Source organism: Rhinatrema bivittatum, chromosome 1 (assembly GCF_901001135.1).
Source record: "Rhinatrema bivittatum chromosome 1, aRhiBiv1.1, whole genome shotgun sequence".
NCBI lineage: Eukaryota > Metazoa > Chordata > Amphibia > Gymnophiona > Rhinatrematidae > Rhinatrema > Rhinatrema bivittatum.
Genome location: NC_042615.1, coordinates 491,732,945 through 491,749,653, shown reverse-complemented (window position 1 = coordinate 491,749,653; position 16,709 = coordinate 491,732,945). Strand labels below are relative to the sequence as shown.

Below are 16,709 nucleotides of genomic sequence, written 5' to 3'. Positions count from 1 at the left end.
ACTGGTATGCATCTATGTATGCAACTGACATATGGAATACTTAGCATGGCTCTTTGCACTCCCTTAATGCGCCTAGAAGTGGTGTGCTGCTGCCAGGCCCCAAAGTTCCCCAGAAAAGAGACCCTCCATGAACCGCCATGGTACCCCTTTTCATGATGAAGCAAGCTGGGCAGTCTAGCCAGTGGACGCCTATAGAACTCATCATTTGGGAAGTAACAAGAACCATGTGACTGGACCAAATCTCTCCCTTCTGAAATGAAGCCATAACTTTTCTGCTATTGTGTCCACATTAAATCTATGACATGTGCTAGAGAAAGTTCTAAGTTATAATAGCATCTTTACTATACTTGTGATTATTGATTTAAGTCATCCCTTGTCATCTTTGTCTATAATTTCACTCTTGCATTATTTTATATTGGCAGCATATGTGCATTCTGTAGATCATGGTATTAATGGATTGTGCATCTGATTCTGTATCCAGACATACCTATAGACTCATGCCCTGTTTGTAAACCACACCGGTGCCACTCCTCTAGTAAATCTTGTCTCCACCTAGACTGACTGCCTCAGTCACAGTGAACCTAGAAGATATGGTAGGCCTGATTGACAAACTGAAGAGTAGTAAATCACCTGGACCAAATCATATACACCCCAGGGTTCTGAAAGAACTAAAAAATGAAATTTCAGATCTATTAGTAAAAATTTGTAACCTATCATTAAAATCATCCATTGTACCTGAAGACTGGAGGGTGGCTAATGTAACCCAAATATTTAAAAAGGGCTCCGGGGTGATCCGGGAAACTACAGACCAGTTAGCCTCACTTCAGTGCCAGGAAAAATAGTAGAAAGTGTTCTAAACATCAAAATCACAGAACATATAGAAAGACATGGTTTAATGGAACAAAGTCAGCATGGCTTTACCCAAGGCAAGTCTTGACTCACAAATCTGCTTCACTTTTTTGAAGGAGTTAATAAACATGTAGATAAAGGTGACCCTGTAGATGTAGTATACTTGGATTTTCAGAAGGCATTTGATAAAGTTCCTCATGAGAGGCTTCTAGGAAAAGTAAAAAGTCATGGGATAGGTGGCGATGTCCTTTCGTGGATTACAAACTGGCTAAAAGACAGGAAACAGAGAGTAGGATTAAATGGACAGTTTTCTCAGTGGAAGGGAGTGGGCAGTGGAGTGCTTCAGGGATCTGTACTGGGACCCATGCTTTTCAATATATTTATAAATGATCTGGAAAGAAATTTGATGAGTGAGGTAATCAAATTTGCAGATGATACAAAATTATTCAGAGTAGTTAAATCACAAGCAGATTGTGATAAATTGCAGGAAGACCTTGTGAGACTGGAAAATTAGGCATCCAAATGGCAGATGAAATTTAATGTGGATAAGTGCAAGGTGATGCATATAGGGAAAAATAACCTATGCTATAGTTATACAATGTTAGGTTCCATATTAGGTGCTACAACCCAAGAAAGAGATCTAGGCGTCATAGTGGATAACACATTGAAATCGTCGGTGCAGTGTGCTGCGGCAGTCAAAAAAGCAAACAGAATGTTGGGAATTATTAGAAAGGGAATGGTGAATAAAACGGAAAAAGTCATAATGCCTCTGTATCACTCCATGGTGAGACCGCACCTTGAATACTGTGTACAATTCTGGTCGCCGCATCTCAAAAAAGATATAGTTGCGATGGAGAAGGTACAGAAAAGGGCGACCAAAATGATAAGGGGAATGGAACAGCTCCCCTATGAGGAAAGACTAAAGAGGTTAGGACTTTTCAGCTTGGAGAAGAGACGGCTGAGGGGGGATATGATAGAGGTGTTTAAAATCATGAGAGGTCTAGAACGGGTAGATGTGACTCGGTTATTTACTCTTTCGGATAGTAGAAAGACTAGGGGACACTCCATGAAGTTAGCATGCGGCACATTTAAAACTAATCGGAGAAAGTTCTTTTTTACTCAACGCATAATTAAACTCTGGAATTTGTTGTCAGAGGATGTGGTTAGTGCAGTTAGTGTAGCTGGGTCCCCCAGGCTTTAGGACTTGGGAAATTTTCCGGGAATCCAAAGTGGATCTTGAGCATGGAAAGGACCAAGTGGTGATCCGGAGGAAAAGGGGAATTAAGTCCCATACTCCTCTTATTACCTGCAGGTTCTGAGGACTGGATTTCTGATGGGAGTCATAGTGAGGACTGTGAACTTGGGAAATCTAATTGCAGAGTTGCTGTTGCAGGAAGTTCTCAACAGGGACTCATCTGAAGCGTTATCAGGAGAAGTCTTCAGTTTCTTGTACTGGGAAGGAGTCTGCATCCAGTTTGCAGGGATCACTGGGGAAGTGCCCAGGGAGGTTGCCTTGTGAATAGTGCCTACTGCAGGGAGTGCAGATTTGCCAGTGACTGTATCTGTGATTTTTTTTTTTTTTGTGGTGAACAGTGGTCTATTAAATCTTAAACTAAACTAACTTCCCTTTCTGGATTGAAGTTAACTATTCTAGAGTGTACCCTCTATTAATTTTCTTCTTCATTCAAGTAACCTGTAAAATAATTTATTCTTGAACAACAGTTCACTGTGCGCAGTGTGTTTCTTTTACTGGAAGTTGCAAGAACACATAGGGGGCCTTGAAAGATTGACTCTTTGCCCCTGATCAAGAAATAACCCAGAAGTATGGGTGGCAGTCTGTTAGCTGGCAGGACAGGGCTACACCTTTAAGTATGTATTCAAGCTTACAAGAGCAACAAGCTGCATTAGATTATTGAATGAACCTTTTTCATCACAGCTAGTTGGGGATATTGATTTTTTTTTTATGAGAAAAAGTCTTCAAAGAATGTACAGCTTTGCATTTTAGCATTTCATTTCTTTTCCTTTTTTTTTTTTTCACACCTTCTCTCCTTGGTTTGTTTGTTTTTTTTGCACAAAATCATAAAGACCGTTCTGAAACAAAAAATATGGTAATTGTAAATCTGGATCGATTTTATTCACAGAAGATATATTTTTCCTTTTTCTCTTTTTTTTAGGCCATCCGTTGTACACTGGTAAATTGCACGTGCGAATGTTTCCAGCCTGGGAAGATTAACCTCAGGACCTGCGATCAGTGTAAACATGGCTGGGTGGCTCATGGTGAGAAATCTTTATGCAACCTTTTTTTTGTCTTGTTTTTAATGCAGGCACTGAAATGATGAAAAGGAAGGTCAGGAGTATTGACCATGGTATGAAAGTAATCCTGAATTTGGTTAAATGTTCTGCTTGCAGCTCAGCGTACATTCTAGTCTCTGGGCCATGCTGCCCCCTCCCAGCAGAAGGGCACACAATGCTTGTCAGTTGTTTGGGCTACCAAGTTCATAGTCACTGGGCCTGGTGGAAACTCAAAAACACTTAGGGGTGAATTTTCAAAGAGTTACACGCATAAAAATGAGTGCATGTGCTTAAGTAGCCTGTACTCTCGTAATCACTATTTAAAAAATATTGAAAGTAGGCGCGTGCTTTACATTTCACGCGCACATATAGACTTGGGAAAAGAAAAGGATGGTCTAGGGAGCATTCTGGGGCAGGGCCAACAGATATAGACACTTACATGTGTACATTTAGCAGCATACTCGCGGAATTTTCTACCCTCTAATTATCTTGCACAGTTGATATGGAACCTGTTTCTTGTATAGTGTTGCCTGGATAGGAGGTCCGGGTGAACTGGGGGGAGCTCAGGCTGAAGAATCAGGAGGGTCTCAATGACCTGGAGAAGGACGGGGGGAAACTGATGGACTAATGGGTAAACTGGTGATTTCAGATCTGTGCGCATGTTTTCAGATGTACCGACTTAATACACGCAATTGAGTTTCACGCATGCAAGTGCTACTTTACTTTCCCCACGTAAAATACGTTTCGTATTTTCTGAAAATAGGTAGGAAAAGTGTGGGTCCAATGGATTGAAATACTCACTTTCACGTGTAGTGCTTATGTTGCAAGGTAGAGATATATATATTTTATAATACACGCGGGTTATAAAATACTAATACTATTATAAATCTATGTGCAGCCATATATGCATGCATATGCTGCTGCGCACACTTGTTTGAACGTTATTCTCTTACGAGCCAATTTTAAAAGGCCAGCGTGCATAAGATCGGGGGGGGGGGGGGGTTACACATGTGACTGGGGCCCTGTGCATTCCGCACGCATTTTCTAAAGGGCCCAGGCATGCGTGTAACCCCCGATACGCAGCAAAGTGCCGGGCCCTCGGAAAGGGACGGGTGGTGGGGCGTGGTCTGGGTGGGGAGGGGCGGGCCAGGACAGCACCATTAGACCCTGTCCCGTGGAAGCGCGCGCCAGCAGCCGGCCGGCATGCGGAAGAGCAGAAAATAAAAAAAATTGGGGTTAGATTGGGTAGTTTAGGGGTCAGGGGAAGAGGAAGGAAGGGAAGAGGCCACCCGCCCGCACGTGTGCGCGGATATTAAAATCCGGCACACATGTGCGCACGGGAATTCTATTTTATAGCATGTGTGCTCCAGCGTACGCATGTTATAAAATAGCTGCGTCCATGTGCGCGCGCTAGGAACCGCGCACATGTTTTGTTTTGTTTTGTTTTTTTTTAAATCTATCCCTTAGAGCTTGCCTTTTAAAGGCCAGATGTCAGAAGAAAGCTTTTGTGACAGTGGATCCTCATAGGATGTAGCAGCTGAACTTGTCCTGCTCATTAAATTCGTTAATGAGGGGTCATCTGCCAACATAGATGTTTTGGATCAATATAGATGTCTATTCTGGTGGCCCTGGGTCCTAAAAGATCATATGTCACAAGTTATAAATATGGTATTAGTTAGCCTTTTATTTGTAGGGTTTATTGCTTCCAAGCACACTTCCAGATTAGAGGATAGAAATAATTACCTTCCAAAAATCTCTCTTTAGTAGTAATTTGAAGTCCCTAAACCCAAGAATGTGTTCATTTTCTGATACATGGAATGTTTTATTAAAAAAAAGAAAAAAAATTAACTTGAGCCCTGGTCAAAATTTACAGTGCCTTTGTACAGATTATGTGTTGTCCAAGCTGGCAAAGTTAATGATAATGCAAGGAAGACATAGCCAGAGATATTTTAGTTTTTAACGGATCTTGTGAAGGTAAAATTTGCTGAAGACGTGTTTGAGGTTGTTACCAGAACAAACTATTATTTTAAGTCCTGAAGCAAGCATTATGTTGCTTAAAAAGGCACCTTTTGCTCAAAATAGAGGTTAGAACCTTTTGCGAACAAGCACAACCATGGTAGCAAAATTAAATAATAAAATTGGACATGCCTTTGGCAGGAAAAGATGTCACTTTGTACGATAAGATAGTAAGGCCTTGGAAGAGTTGTGATCCAGGTACTTCAGCCATAGTTGGAGGTCAATAAGGAGTTTAGTAAGATATTCCCTGCCCTTTGCTAGAGAATTAACTGGAGGGTTTCCCCCACTTTCCCTGGATTGCCAGTGCCATACAGTGATTGCTGTTAAGCAATGAGGAGGAGGTTGGGCTTGATGTGTGGTGGCCTTCTTCCTAGCTTACCGATTGTATCCCTAGGCAGTTGTTCTTCTTGAGTGCCAGTGAGTCATGAAAGCCAATGCAGCAATTTTTTTCATCTTCTTCAATAGATTTTTAGTTTTTCTTGATTCTCCTTGTCAAGTGTTACTCCGCTCCCCAATCCAGCCCCTCCCCTCCTGTCATTTCCCAGGAGACGATGCAGAGAGAAAAAAGAAAATTTGCCGAAAAAAGAGCCCCAGGCTTCCAAGTTAATGAGTTTCATCTAAACAGCTCGTGTGTTCCTAACCGCAGAACTCTCTAAGGCCAGGGCCTCCCCCCCCAAACCGTCCTGTGAGCGATATCCTCAGTGAATGTGCAGGAGATACATTTGGAGGTCCTGGGTCTCTGGTGATATGTTCACTTTATCTGCTGCATATTCATTGAAGGTATCGTGAAAACCCGACCGAATGTGGGGGGGTGGCCAGGGCAGGTTTGGAAAGCCCTGGCCTTAACTGGTTTATGCTTGATGGCCTGTCTTAAGGGTACTCGGCTCAGATGCCCCCTTGGAGTGAGCGGGGAGATCCTGTTAATGATGTCTTGCCTCCGGATGCTTCATGTTCAATATTACTAACTGCCTGGTCCAGGCTAAAAGCAACTTTATTATTTGTGGAACTGCCTGGAGTTCCACTGTGGGTCTTTTAATTGACTTTTTTTTTTTTTTTTACATTTTTCTGTGCCACGCATAGCAGTAACTGCCTGTCATACAACTTTTGTAAAAAAAAAAAAAAAAAAAAGGTATAAATAAATAAAAGGAATGTTGCATGGCAAATATGCAGGATGCCACAATTCTGCAAATGCCTTGTCTGTGGGGTGCCTTAATATTAGCTGTATCATAGTTAACAGGGCTGATAGGCTCTCTCTTCAGGATTTGGTGCTAACAGCTGCTTCAGACAATATTGTTTGGATTTCAAAAGAGCGTATGCATAGAATTTTAAAATTTTGTTAACCACCCCTCCCCCCCTACTGATTTGATGTATTTTGTTTGGAAGTAAGGGCCATGATGTCTGTCAAGAAATTGGCATTTTATGGCTCAGGGAGAGAAATCAGATGTACAGTGCGTGTGTGTATGTTTGTACACTCCGTGACTCTTGGCTTCTAAATTAGAGCCTTAGGACTACCTGAGCTGTTGACCTTAGATGCTTCAAAAAAAAAAAAGCATAAAAAAGGAGGATGATTAATTCATAGAACTGTGGTACCTGCACTCCTGATGTGTTCACTGAATTAAGCTATTATTCAGACCTCTTTAATTTTTCAATGCTTAGTGACAAAATTTTGAAAATGTTTTTGGAATACAAATATTTGCCTACTGCAGTAATTAGAAAGATATTCAATTAATTTTGAGAGGGTAATTTTCAATAGTCTGTGTTGCAGCAATATTATATAAACTATGTGGTGGAAGCCACACAGTTTATAAAATACCACATATTTCTGCCACAAAAATATACGCATATGTTTCAGTACACGTGCATATTTGAAATGCAGGAAACCGCATGCTTTCTCTACCCATTTTATAAAATGGGTAATGTGTTATAACAACCCTGAGTAATAACCCTGACTTATACATGGAGGCATGCATTTTATAAAGAATAGAAACATCGAAACATGATGGTAGAAAAAGACTGTATGGACTATCTAGCCTTCCCATCTGCCTAACTAATTTAACTTTACAATTTCCATCTCTCCTCAGAGATCCCTTGTGTTTATCCCTTGCTTTCATAAATTCTGTTTTTGTCTTCACTACTTCCACTGGGAGGCTGTTCCATGCACCCACTCTTCTCTCTCTAAAAAGACCTCACTTGGAATACTGCGTACAATTCTGGAGACCGCACCTACAAAGGGATATAAACAGAATAGTGTCAGTCCAGAGGGTGGCTACTAAAATAATCAGTGGTCTTCATTCTAAAGCATATGGGGATAGACTTAATGATCTAAACATGTATACCCTAGAGGAAAGGCGAGGTAGGGGAGATGTGATAGAGACATTTAAATACCTATAAGGATTCCATGCACAGGAGCATGGTTTTACCAATGGTAGATCTTGTCAGACAAATCTGATCAGTTTCTTTGATTGGGTGACTAGAGAGTTGATTGAGGCCTTACTGAAATCCAAGTTCACTAGATCTAACACTCTCCAGAATTGTACGCAGTATTCCAAGTGAGGTCTCACCAGGGACCTATACTGGGGTAATTCACCTCTCTTTTTCTGCTGACCATTCCTCTCCCTATGCACCAAAGCATCTTTCTGGCTTTTACCATTGTTTAGGCCACCTTAAAATCATTAGATCCTGCTCTTTTTTCACACTTAGAAGTGTTTCACCCCCCTATTCTATACCTCTCCCTTGGGTTTTTGCACCCTACATGCATAAATCTTCATATTTTAGCATTATATCTTAGCTGCCAGATCCTAGGCAATTTCTTGAGCTTCGCGAGATCATTCCTCATATTTTCTATATCTTCCTGGCTTTCTATCCTGTTGTAGGGTTTGATATCATTAGCAAAAAGACAAACCTTTTCTGTAATCCTTCCTTAGTATTGCTCAAATGTATATTGAAAAGAACTGGCCCAAGGATCGATCCCTGAGGCACTATTGACGCCCCCTCCTCGGACTGAACTCCATTTACCCTTTCTCACCTCACATTCAACCAGTTTCCAACCTAGTCTGTCACTCTAGGGCCCATGCTCAGTTTATTTATTAGTCATTTATGTGGAAGTTCACTACATCTCACACTCTGGTCACCCAGTCAAAGAAAATGATAAATGATCAGATTTGTCTGACCAGATCTACCTGTAGCAAACCCATTCTGCCTCAGATTTTGCAATCCATTGGATTCCAGGCACTGTACTATCTTCTGTTTTAGCAGCGATTCTATTAATTTGCTCAGCACAGAGGTCACATTAACTGGTCTGTAATTCCCAGCCTTCTCCTTACTTCCTCTTTTACGAAATGGAACCACATCCACCCATCTCTAGTTCTCTGAAATTACTCCTGAGTAAAAAGAAGCATTGAAAAGGTCAGCCAATGGAGCTTCCAGAGCTTCTTTACGTTCCCATAGTACCCTCAGATGTATTCCATCTGGTCCTATTGCCTTAGCTACTTTGTTTAGTTAGCTCCTCACGAACACACTTTTCTTAAAATCAGTTGAGGTTTTCCGTCACTTCCAATCTTATTTGTGTTTGTTTTATGTGGTCCTGCTCCAGGCCCTTCCACGGTGAATACCAAACAGAAATATTTGTTAAGCAATTTCATTTTTTCCTCATCAACCTCTACATATTCCTCCCCTTCACCATGGAATCTCACAAGGCCACTTTTGCATTTTCTTCTAACACTAACATATCTAAAAATAAAAAATAAAAGTCTTGTCTCTTGTTATATCATATTTGCTATTTTTAAATCCAGTTGAATTTTTGCATTCCTGACTACTTTCTCAGCTTCTGTTAGGTTTTCCAGATATTGTCACCTGTCTTCCTCTTTCCGCAATCTCTTGTAGTTTGAGTGCTAACCTTTTTTCCCTCCCTTTTCAGCTACTTCTTTAGAAAACCATTGTGGCTTTTTTTCTTTTTCCTTTATTTACTTTCCTAACAAAAAGGTTAGTTGCCTTTATAATATCTCTTTAGTATTGCCCAGTTCTCTTCTACTTTCCTTAGATTTTCCCTTCCAGCTAACAAATCCTTGAGGGGCTCCGCTTGTGAAAATACTGGTGTATGTACTTGGAATCACCAGTTAAGCCAGACCCTCCATAGCAGTTCACCCTGACTCCCCACCACTTAACCCAGAGCTTCTACCCAAAAAATGCAGACAAAAGACAAGTGTACTTTCACTTTCATGATTTAGGCCTAGATTTATAATTCTGCTATAAAATTTGCAAAATATAGTGCTTGCGATTTAAAAAAAAATAAAAATGGGGGGGCATCGTTAGGGTAATTTTCCTGATATTGCACAGTGAGAGAGAGAGAATATCTTTTTATAAGACTCTCATATACGTAAACTATTTATACCACTGTAAGAGGGACAACTAGCATCTTTTTATACCTTTCATCACTCCAAATCACATAAAATCTTTACTGATGTGTATACTGTGCATGTAAAACTACCCCTTAAAACCTAGCCCACCACCGAAACCTCACCCTGAGTTCAGAATGGCCCCTCTTACAGTGATATAAAAAGTTGACTAATATGTGTGCCTCCTCAGTGGTGCTCTCTCCCTCTCTCTCCTCGAAATGGGATTTGTGATAAATACCACAAATCCCATTTCAGGCATTACGCCAGGAAAAAGGTGTAGTTATATCCCACGATAGCATGCACTATGCTGTCGCACGCAACGTAAGCCCCTCATTTTCATTTGCTCTGCCCAAACTCCTCCCACTTGACTACATTTTTAAAATCTGCATACGTATCTCGCGATGCGTTATTTATCGCATGCGTTAGGGCCTTATCACCAGCGGTAGAGCCCTAATGCCCGCGATAAGGCCCTAATGCGATTTGAAAAATGAACCCCTAAATTAGCAGGTAGAAAAGTGTGTGGACAAGTCTGGTAATGTATGTGTGTATCCCACTCACAAAATAACAACTTGTTCATAGACGTCTGGGCCCCTACCCGGAGCACCTCTAAACCACGCCTTTTGTTTTCTTTCACAGTTTTGTGCGGCATTGCTAGTATGTGCCTACTTTGGGCTTTTGCAAAATGTTACATGCTACTTTCATGCATAACTTCCATTTTTACTTGTGTAAACATTTTCAGCATTAATTGAATAGGCAAAATATGGGCTGCAATTGCGATTTCTCTCTTTTCCCAAGTCTGAAACACACCATGTTAATGCATGCTAATAATTTCTTATGTCAAATGTTAGAATTTTTGGACTGAAAACTAATGACACACAGCCATCCCAGTGTTATTTCCTATGGTAATTGCTTGCTGCTTTATTGTTTCTTTATTTTGTTTTCATGGCTTCTCTTCGCTGTATTTCTTTGCTTTCCTAAGTCAGCTGTGAGCTTTTTGGGAACTACAGTTTCCTACAAGTCTTGCTGTTTTAGAAGTAGGAAAAGCAGGATGTCTGTGCAAGAGCAGATTAAAAGCTTTATTTTGGGGCAAGACAAGTTGTTCTTATAGCAGTTATTTAGTTTGCCTTCTTATGATGACCTTGAAATGACAGTGCTACAATACTGCATGTGTTAAAGCTGAAACACAGGCCCACATATGTATTTATGCACAGAGCGGCACTTAACGCCATAAGCAGTTTGCTGGACAGACTGGATGGACCATTTGGACTTTATCTGCTATCATTTATCTGCTGTCATTCCATGCACCCCACCCTTTGTGGGGTGCATGGAAATTAGGGGATCACAAAGTTCCCAGGCTGCTCTTCTACGTCCGGGTCCTCTCCTTTTCTCATACATGTCTCACTAGAGCTCTTGGAGACACCAGGGTTCATGCAATTGGGGGGGAGGGGGGGAATAAACCTTGTGGGCAGTGGCAGTCGTGAATAGAGATATAAAAATCATACTTGCCCCCAATCTTCTGGATCGCTGGTCCATGGTATTCTTAGATGGGAAGAATTTCTACTGGGGATTCACGTAGCAAATACCCACAGAGTCCATGAATGGTATTCAAAGAAAATGTATTTAAAGTTTGACAATAGGAGTCCACACCAGTATGGGAAAAAATAGGAACAGTACCAGAAAATCATAATTAAAAAGGCAACTGTCTCTTTGTCTATGGTAAATCCCTCTAGTTGTTCTCCCAACTGAACCAGGGCTCAGCTCTAGAATTCCTTCTCCTTGTGTTAGAGTTGCTGCTCGGAGTTAGCAATCTGTTGACGGTTAGACTGCGGAGTAGCAATCTGTTATAGGAGCTGCTAGGAATTAGCAGTCTGTTAGGGTTTGCTCCACCCAAGGGGAGGAGTTAGAAATCCTGTTGAGCAACTGTTATAGTGTTGCTCCCTAGAGGGGAGAGGTCAGCAACCATATAAGATCTGTTCTTCCAGAGAGGAGGAGTTAGTATCTGTTATGGATCTCCATACAGAGTGGCAACCTGATATACGAGAGTTCCCCTGAAGGAAGGTGTTGGCCATCTGTATGGTTCCTGCTAAGAAGTAGCAATTGGTATGATACAGTTCCTGAGGAAGGAGATGTTAGCAACAGGTGAGGGTTAGACTGCAAGGTAGCAGTTTGTTGTACTCAGCTCTTGAAGTGTGAGAGATGAGCACTCTAATGTAGAATGGTGAATCCTTGGGCCGATGGCAGATGACAGCACCCTCGGGAGTATATCAAGAGAGGGACCACCGACTAGGCTGGAGTATGGAGACAGACACAGATAGTTCTTTATTAGACAGGTAGTAGAACCACCAGAGGTGGCAGGAGTGAGCTGATGTGCCCGGCAGGGCTGAAGTCCCTCAGATCCTGGAACTGCTATCTCCGGGTTTGCTGAGCTTTAGAGAGAAACTCATAGGTAGTGAGTAGAAAGGGTATGCTGGATACATAACCAGAAGTAGATGATACACTCACATAGATAATAAGAAGGCTTAGTAGCTGGAGAGAGTTAGGCCCTCGAGGAGCGAGTACCTGGTTCCAGGGACAGCTCTGAGAGAGCGATGATAACTCAGTTATCTATCTCTGTAAAGGTTTCTAGGCAACAGAGAGTCTTCAGTATATTCAGGAACAGGAGCCTCTAGGTGAGTACTGGTTCCTATATGCAAACTGAAATAAGAACTCACAATATCTGTATATGAAATAGCTTCTGAAATAGAAGAGAGTCTTCGGAGGGTTTTTAGGAACATGGGCCCTCGAGGAGCGAGTACCGGTTCCTATCTACAATCTGTAATAACTCACGATCTCCGTAAGCATAAGCAAAGACCTTTTATGTTGGAAGCGGATGACGTCACTATGGAGGGACGCCCCCGAGGTTCGCGCCCTTGCTGGTACAAATTACAGAGTGCGCACCCTACATCATCAGGAGCATGGCGGATCCGCAGCATCAGGCTAGCCCGGGGACTCCAGGAAGAAACGGCGAGGAGAAGCCGCGGCAGCAACTGTCCATCAGACCCGAAGGGAGTCGCCTCAGAGGTAGAGAGGGTGGAGCGAGGACAAGAGCAGGCACGAACCAACACCTTGAAGGGGTAGGATAACCTCTTTCAAGTTCCAGCATGAAACTAGGGCTGAAAACATGATTGCCCTCAACAGTCTTTACAAAAATCTCAAACGCCCCAAAACTCCAAAATCTACAATCGCTGCTGATGACTGATCCCAAAGGCAAAAGCGATAGAACCCAGCCCTTCTCTCAGGAAACTGGTTCAAAAAATCCAAACTTCCAAAATTTTTTTCCAAAACTCCAGTGCTCTTCCACTCTCAACATCTCCACTCTCCTTGGCACTGTCTTCCAGGGAAGCAGACAGACCCATCTTGATCAATCCCCTTGGGGAGAGGCAATGTCCATGATCACATGCTCAGGGGGCAATTTATATCCCTGAGACGCAGCCCACAAAAAGGTGGGGGATATAGAAGGGGGAGGAGCTCAGAAATGCAAAAAAAATAAAAACCACTAGATGAATACAGGCCAAACTATTGATGGCAGGCAAAGCCTGGTCACATGGAGGCCCATATTCAAAAGCAGTTTAGACGGATGAATCAAAAGTTATCCATCTAAATGGCAAAAGAGGTATATTCAGCCACTTGTCCGGCTAAATTATAGCCAGATAAAAAAGGGACATTTCAAGGGCGTTCTGGGGAGGGGTTGATTTATCCAGCTAATCTAGCCAAATATTGCATATATCCGGCTAAGTTAGCCAGCCTTATCCACATCTCTCTGCAGAGCTGTAGCTTAGTCTATGGCTGCAGCCATAGGCGCCATTCACCAGGGATGCCATCGCACTGCAGCAGCATCCTTAACACAGAATCCCTCCTTCTTTCTTTAACGGACACCATCCTGATGGGCCTTGACAAGGGACAATCTTACCTCCTAGCCCTACTCGATATTTCTGCGGCGTTTGACACGGTAAATCACGACATCCTCATCAGCCGTCTAATGGAAATAGGCATCTCTGGCTCTGCACTGCTCTGGTTTAAATCCTTTCTGAACAACAGGCACTACAAAGTTAAAATAAACGACAAAGAATCCCACCCCGTCCCATCAAAACAAGGAGTACCACAGGGCTCTTCTCTGTCCCCTACCCTGTTTAACATATACCTACTTCCTTTATGCCAGCTGCTCAATAGCCTCAACCTCACCCATTTTATATACGCAGACGATGTGCAAATCATAATCCCCATCTCGGACCCCATCTCCTCAACTCTAAATTTCTGGAACGACTGCCTACATGCCATCAACCAGCTTCTCACGAATCTCAACCTGGTCCTAAATACGTCCAAAACGGAACTCCTGGTTATCTCCCCTAGCGATAACCACCCCTTCACTAATAACACAATAACCCCACTAGCAAGCCATGTCAGAGACCTTGGGGCCACCCTTGACTCCAGAATGAATTTCAAAAAATTCATTAACGCTACAACTAAAGAATGTTTCTTCAAGCTACAGGTCCTGAAGCATCTAAGACCGCTCTTACACTTCCAGGATTTCCGTTCTGTGCTTCAAGCAATACTGTTTTCAAAGATTGACTATTGCAACGCTCTTCTACTCGGTCTCCCCGCCTCTTCGACCAAACCTCTACAGATGCTGCAAAACGCAGCAGCCAGGATCCTTACAAACACACGGCGCAAGGACCACATCACACCTATCCTAAAAATCTTACATTGGCTTCCTATTCAACATAGAATACTGTTCAAAGCTCTCACTATCATCCACAAATCGGTCTACCAACAATCCTCTCTCCAACTCACCTTCCCTCTGGAACTACTTACATCTTCAAGACCAATAAGAACTGCCTACAAAAGTAAGCTCAAGGCCCCTCCCAACAAATCATCAGTTCACAACTCCATCCACAAGCGAGCTTTTTCAACAGCAGGTCCCCTACATTGGAATTCGCTTCCTCAAGACTTACGCCAGGAAAAATGCCATTTAACCTTCAGAAAAAAACTTAAAACCTGGCTGTTCACACAAGCCTATCGTTGAAGGATTCCATATTAACCAACTCTCTCTCACCCTCCAACCCACCCTTCTCCCTCCCCGCACTCCCAAACTTTTTTCACTTTTTTCCCTTTTCCACTCGCAACCTCAACCCACCCTTTTCCCTCACCCCCGCCACTCCTCCCATCTGACATAACATGTATATTCCAGCTGTATATATTCCATATATATATATTTCCATGTATATTTCCGCTGATTATAATCCATGTTTTCTGTATTATTAATTTATTGTTTTATGTTAATTTATAGTTTGTAATTTTGTTAACTTATTGTTCAATTACTTAATTCTGTCCTATCTTCCGACATCCATGTTTTTACTCTCCCTGTTTTAATGTAACTTCTCTTTTCCACTTATACGTTAATTGATTTTTCCCCTTGTTCTAATGTAAACCGGTACGATAAGACCTGGTCTTGAGTGTCGGTATAGTAAAAGAAGTTAAATAAATAAATAAATAAATCCTTCCCCCTGCAACGAAAAGTAACGTGGCCCAGGGGGCCGTTAGAGGTATCAGACGCCTCCTCCCTCTCCCCGCCCTGTTATTGAGGAGCATAGGGCCACAAGAAGCTTCAGATTCATTTTCCTTGCTCTGCCCTGGCAGTGAGGAGCAGCTTGGCCCACGGGGCTGTGAGACAAATTGACCTCCTCCTCCCTCCTCCTTGCCACTCTGGTAATGAGGAGCAGTGTGGCCCTTGGGGCCACAAGAAACATCGGCCTCCTCCTCCCTCAGCCCGCTTCAGCTGTGAAAAGTAGTGCGGCCAACAGGAGAGAAAGACGCACCAGCCTCCTCCAAGCTCACCTCCAACCCCTGGCAGGCAACAGCGGCACAGCCTATGAGGTGCAAGAAGCATCGGCTCCCTCTGCATACTCTTGCTCCCCCCCCCCCCCAGCTGAAGAGTCATATGGTCCGTGGGGGGCTGAAGGAGGAGGCTTCTGCTGCCCTTTGTGCTTCCAGAGGGGGAAAGCAAAAATCAGGTGTGTGTATGTGTCTGAGCATGTGAGATAGCATGTAAGTGACTGAGCATGTGTGAGAGAGCATATGATTGAGCATATGAGTAGTGGCCACTGTGTTTGACTGAGTACTTGAGAGAGAGCATGAGTGTATGTGTGAGAGATTGAGCATGCGAGAGAGAGAAAGAGTATGTGTATGTGTGTGACTGAGCATCTGCGAGAGCATATGAGCGTGAGTGTGTGATTGAGCTTATGAGAGAGAGAGTGAACGAGCATGTGTGTGTATGGTTGAGAATGAGAGAGGAAGTGTCCAAGCATGTGTGTATGTTTGAGCATGAGAGAGCATATGCGCATGTGTGTGTGTGTGTGTGTGTGTGTATATATAGTTCAGCATGTGAAACAGGGAAGGAATGAGAATATGTGTATGTATATAGTTGAGCATGAGAGAAAGAGCAAACGAACATGTTTGAGTATATATGATTGAGCATAGGAAAGAGAATGCATGAGTGAGTGTGTGTGTGTGTGTGTGTGTATGGTTGATCATGTGAGAGAAAGAGAGCATAGAGAAAGTTTGTGTGCAACAACGCACTCTCCCTACCCCACCTGCTAATCCATGATAATCTCAGGGTATTTAGAAATCAAAAGTTCCCAGATATGGAAAGCAAGGGATTGATTTTATTTTTATAGTTTTAATTATTGGGTGCTATTTTATGTCTCAGCTGTTTTGAAATATTTTATTGGTATTTTGAAAATTTTATATGAATTTTTAATTATTGGTTGTGCTATTTGTCAGGATTCTTTTAATATTTATAATTTTGTATTTATATTTTTTTATTTTATTATTTGTTGTTTTATGAGGTATGATGTTTCTGTTTTTCCATTGTTGCACTACATACACAGTCTGGTTTTTTGCGGTTTCTAGTTCAGTTTGTGTCTGAATGCTTTTCTCTTTGTTCATTATTTAGTGAGGATCTGTTTGTGTTCTGTATGTGTGAACAGTTTTGCCTTTTCATGAGTAGGATTGTTACTGGCATGTAGTACTGTTTTGGTATGGGAGGTTTACTATATTGTAATTTAGTTTACTCATGGCTTTCTGAGGGCCAAGCTTATACCTAACATGTGTAACCATAGG

The 16,709-nt window shown here is 42.3% G+C and overlaps 1 protein-coding gene across 4 annotated transcripts in view; it reads left to right on the top strand.

Moving 5' to 3' along the window:
• The window catches only part of BNC2 (basonuclin 2), a 1,148,851-nt gene that overhangs the window by 687,154 nt on the left and 444,988 nt on the right, over positions 1-16,709 (top strand). For all 4 annotated transcript variants that reach the window (XM_029608627.1, XM_029608611.1, XM_029608619.1 and 1 more), the window contains one exon: positions 3,024-3,126. In XM_029608627.1, the coding sequence (XP_029464487.1) occupies positions 3,024-3,126 (103 nt within the window). The remainder of the gene's footprint in view (positions 1-3,023; positions 3,127-16,709) is intronic.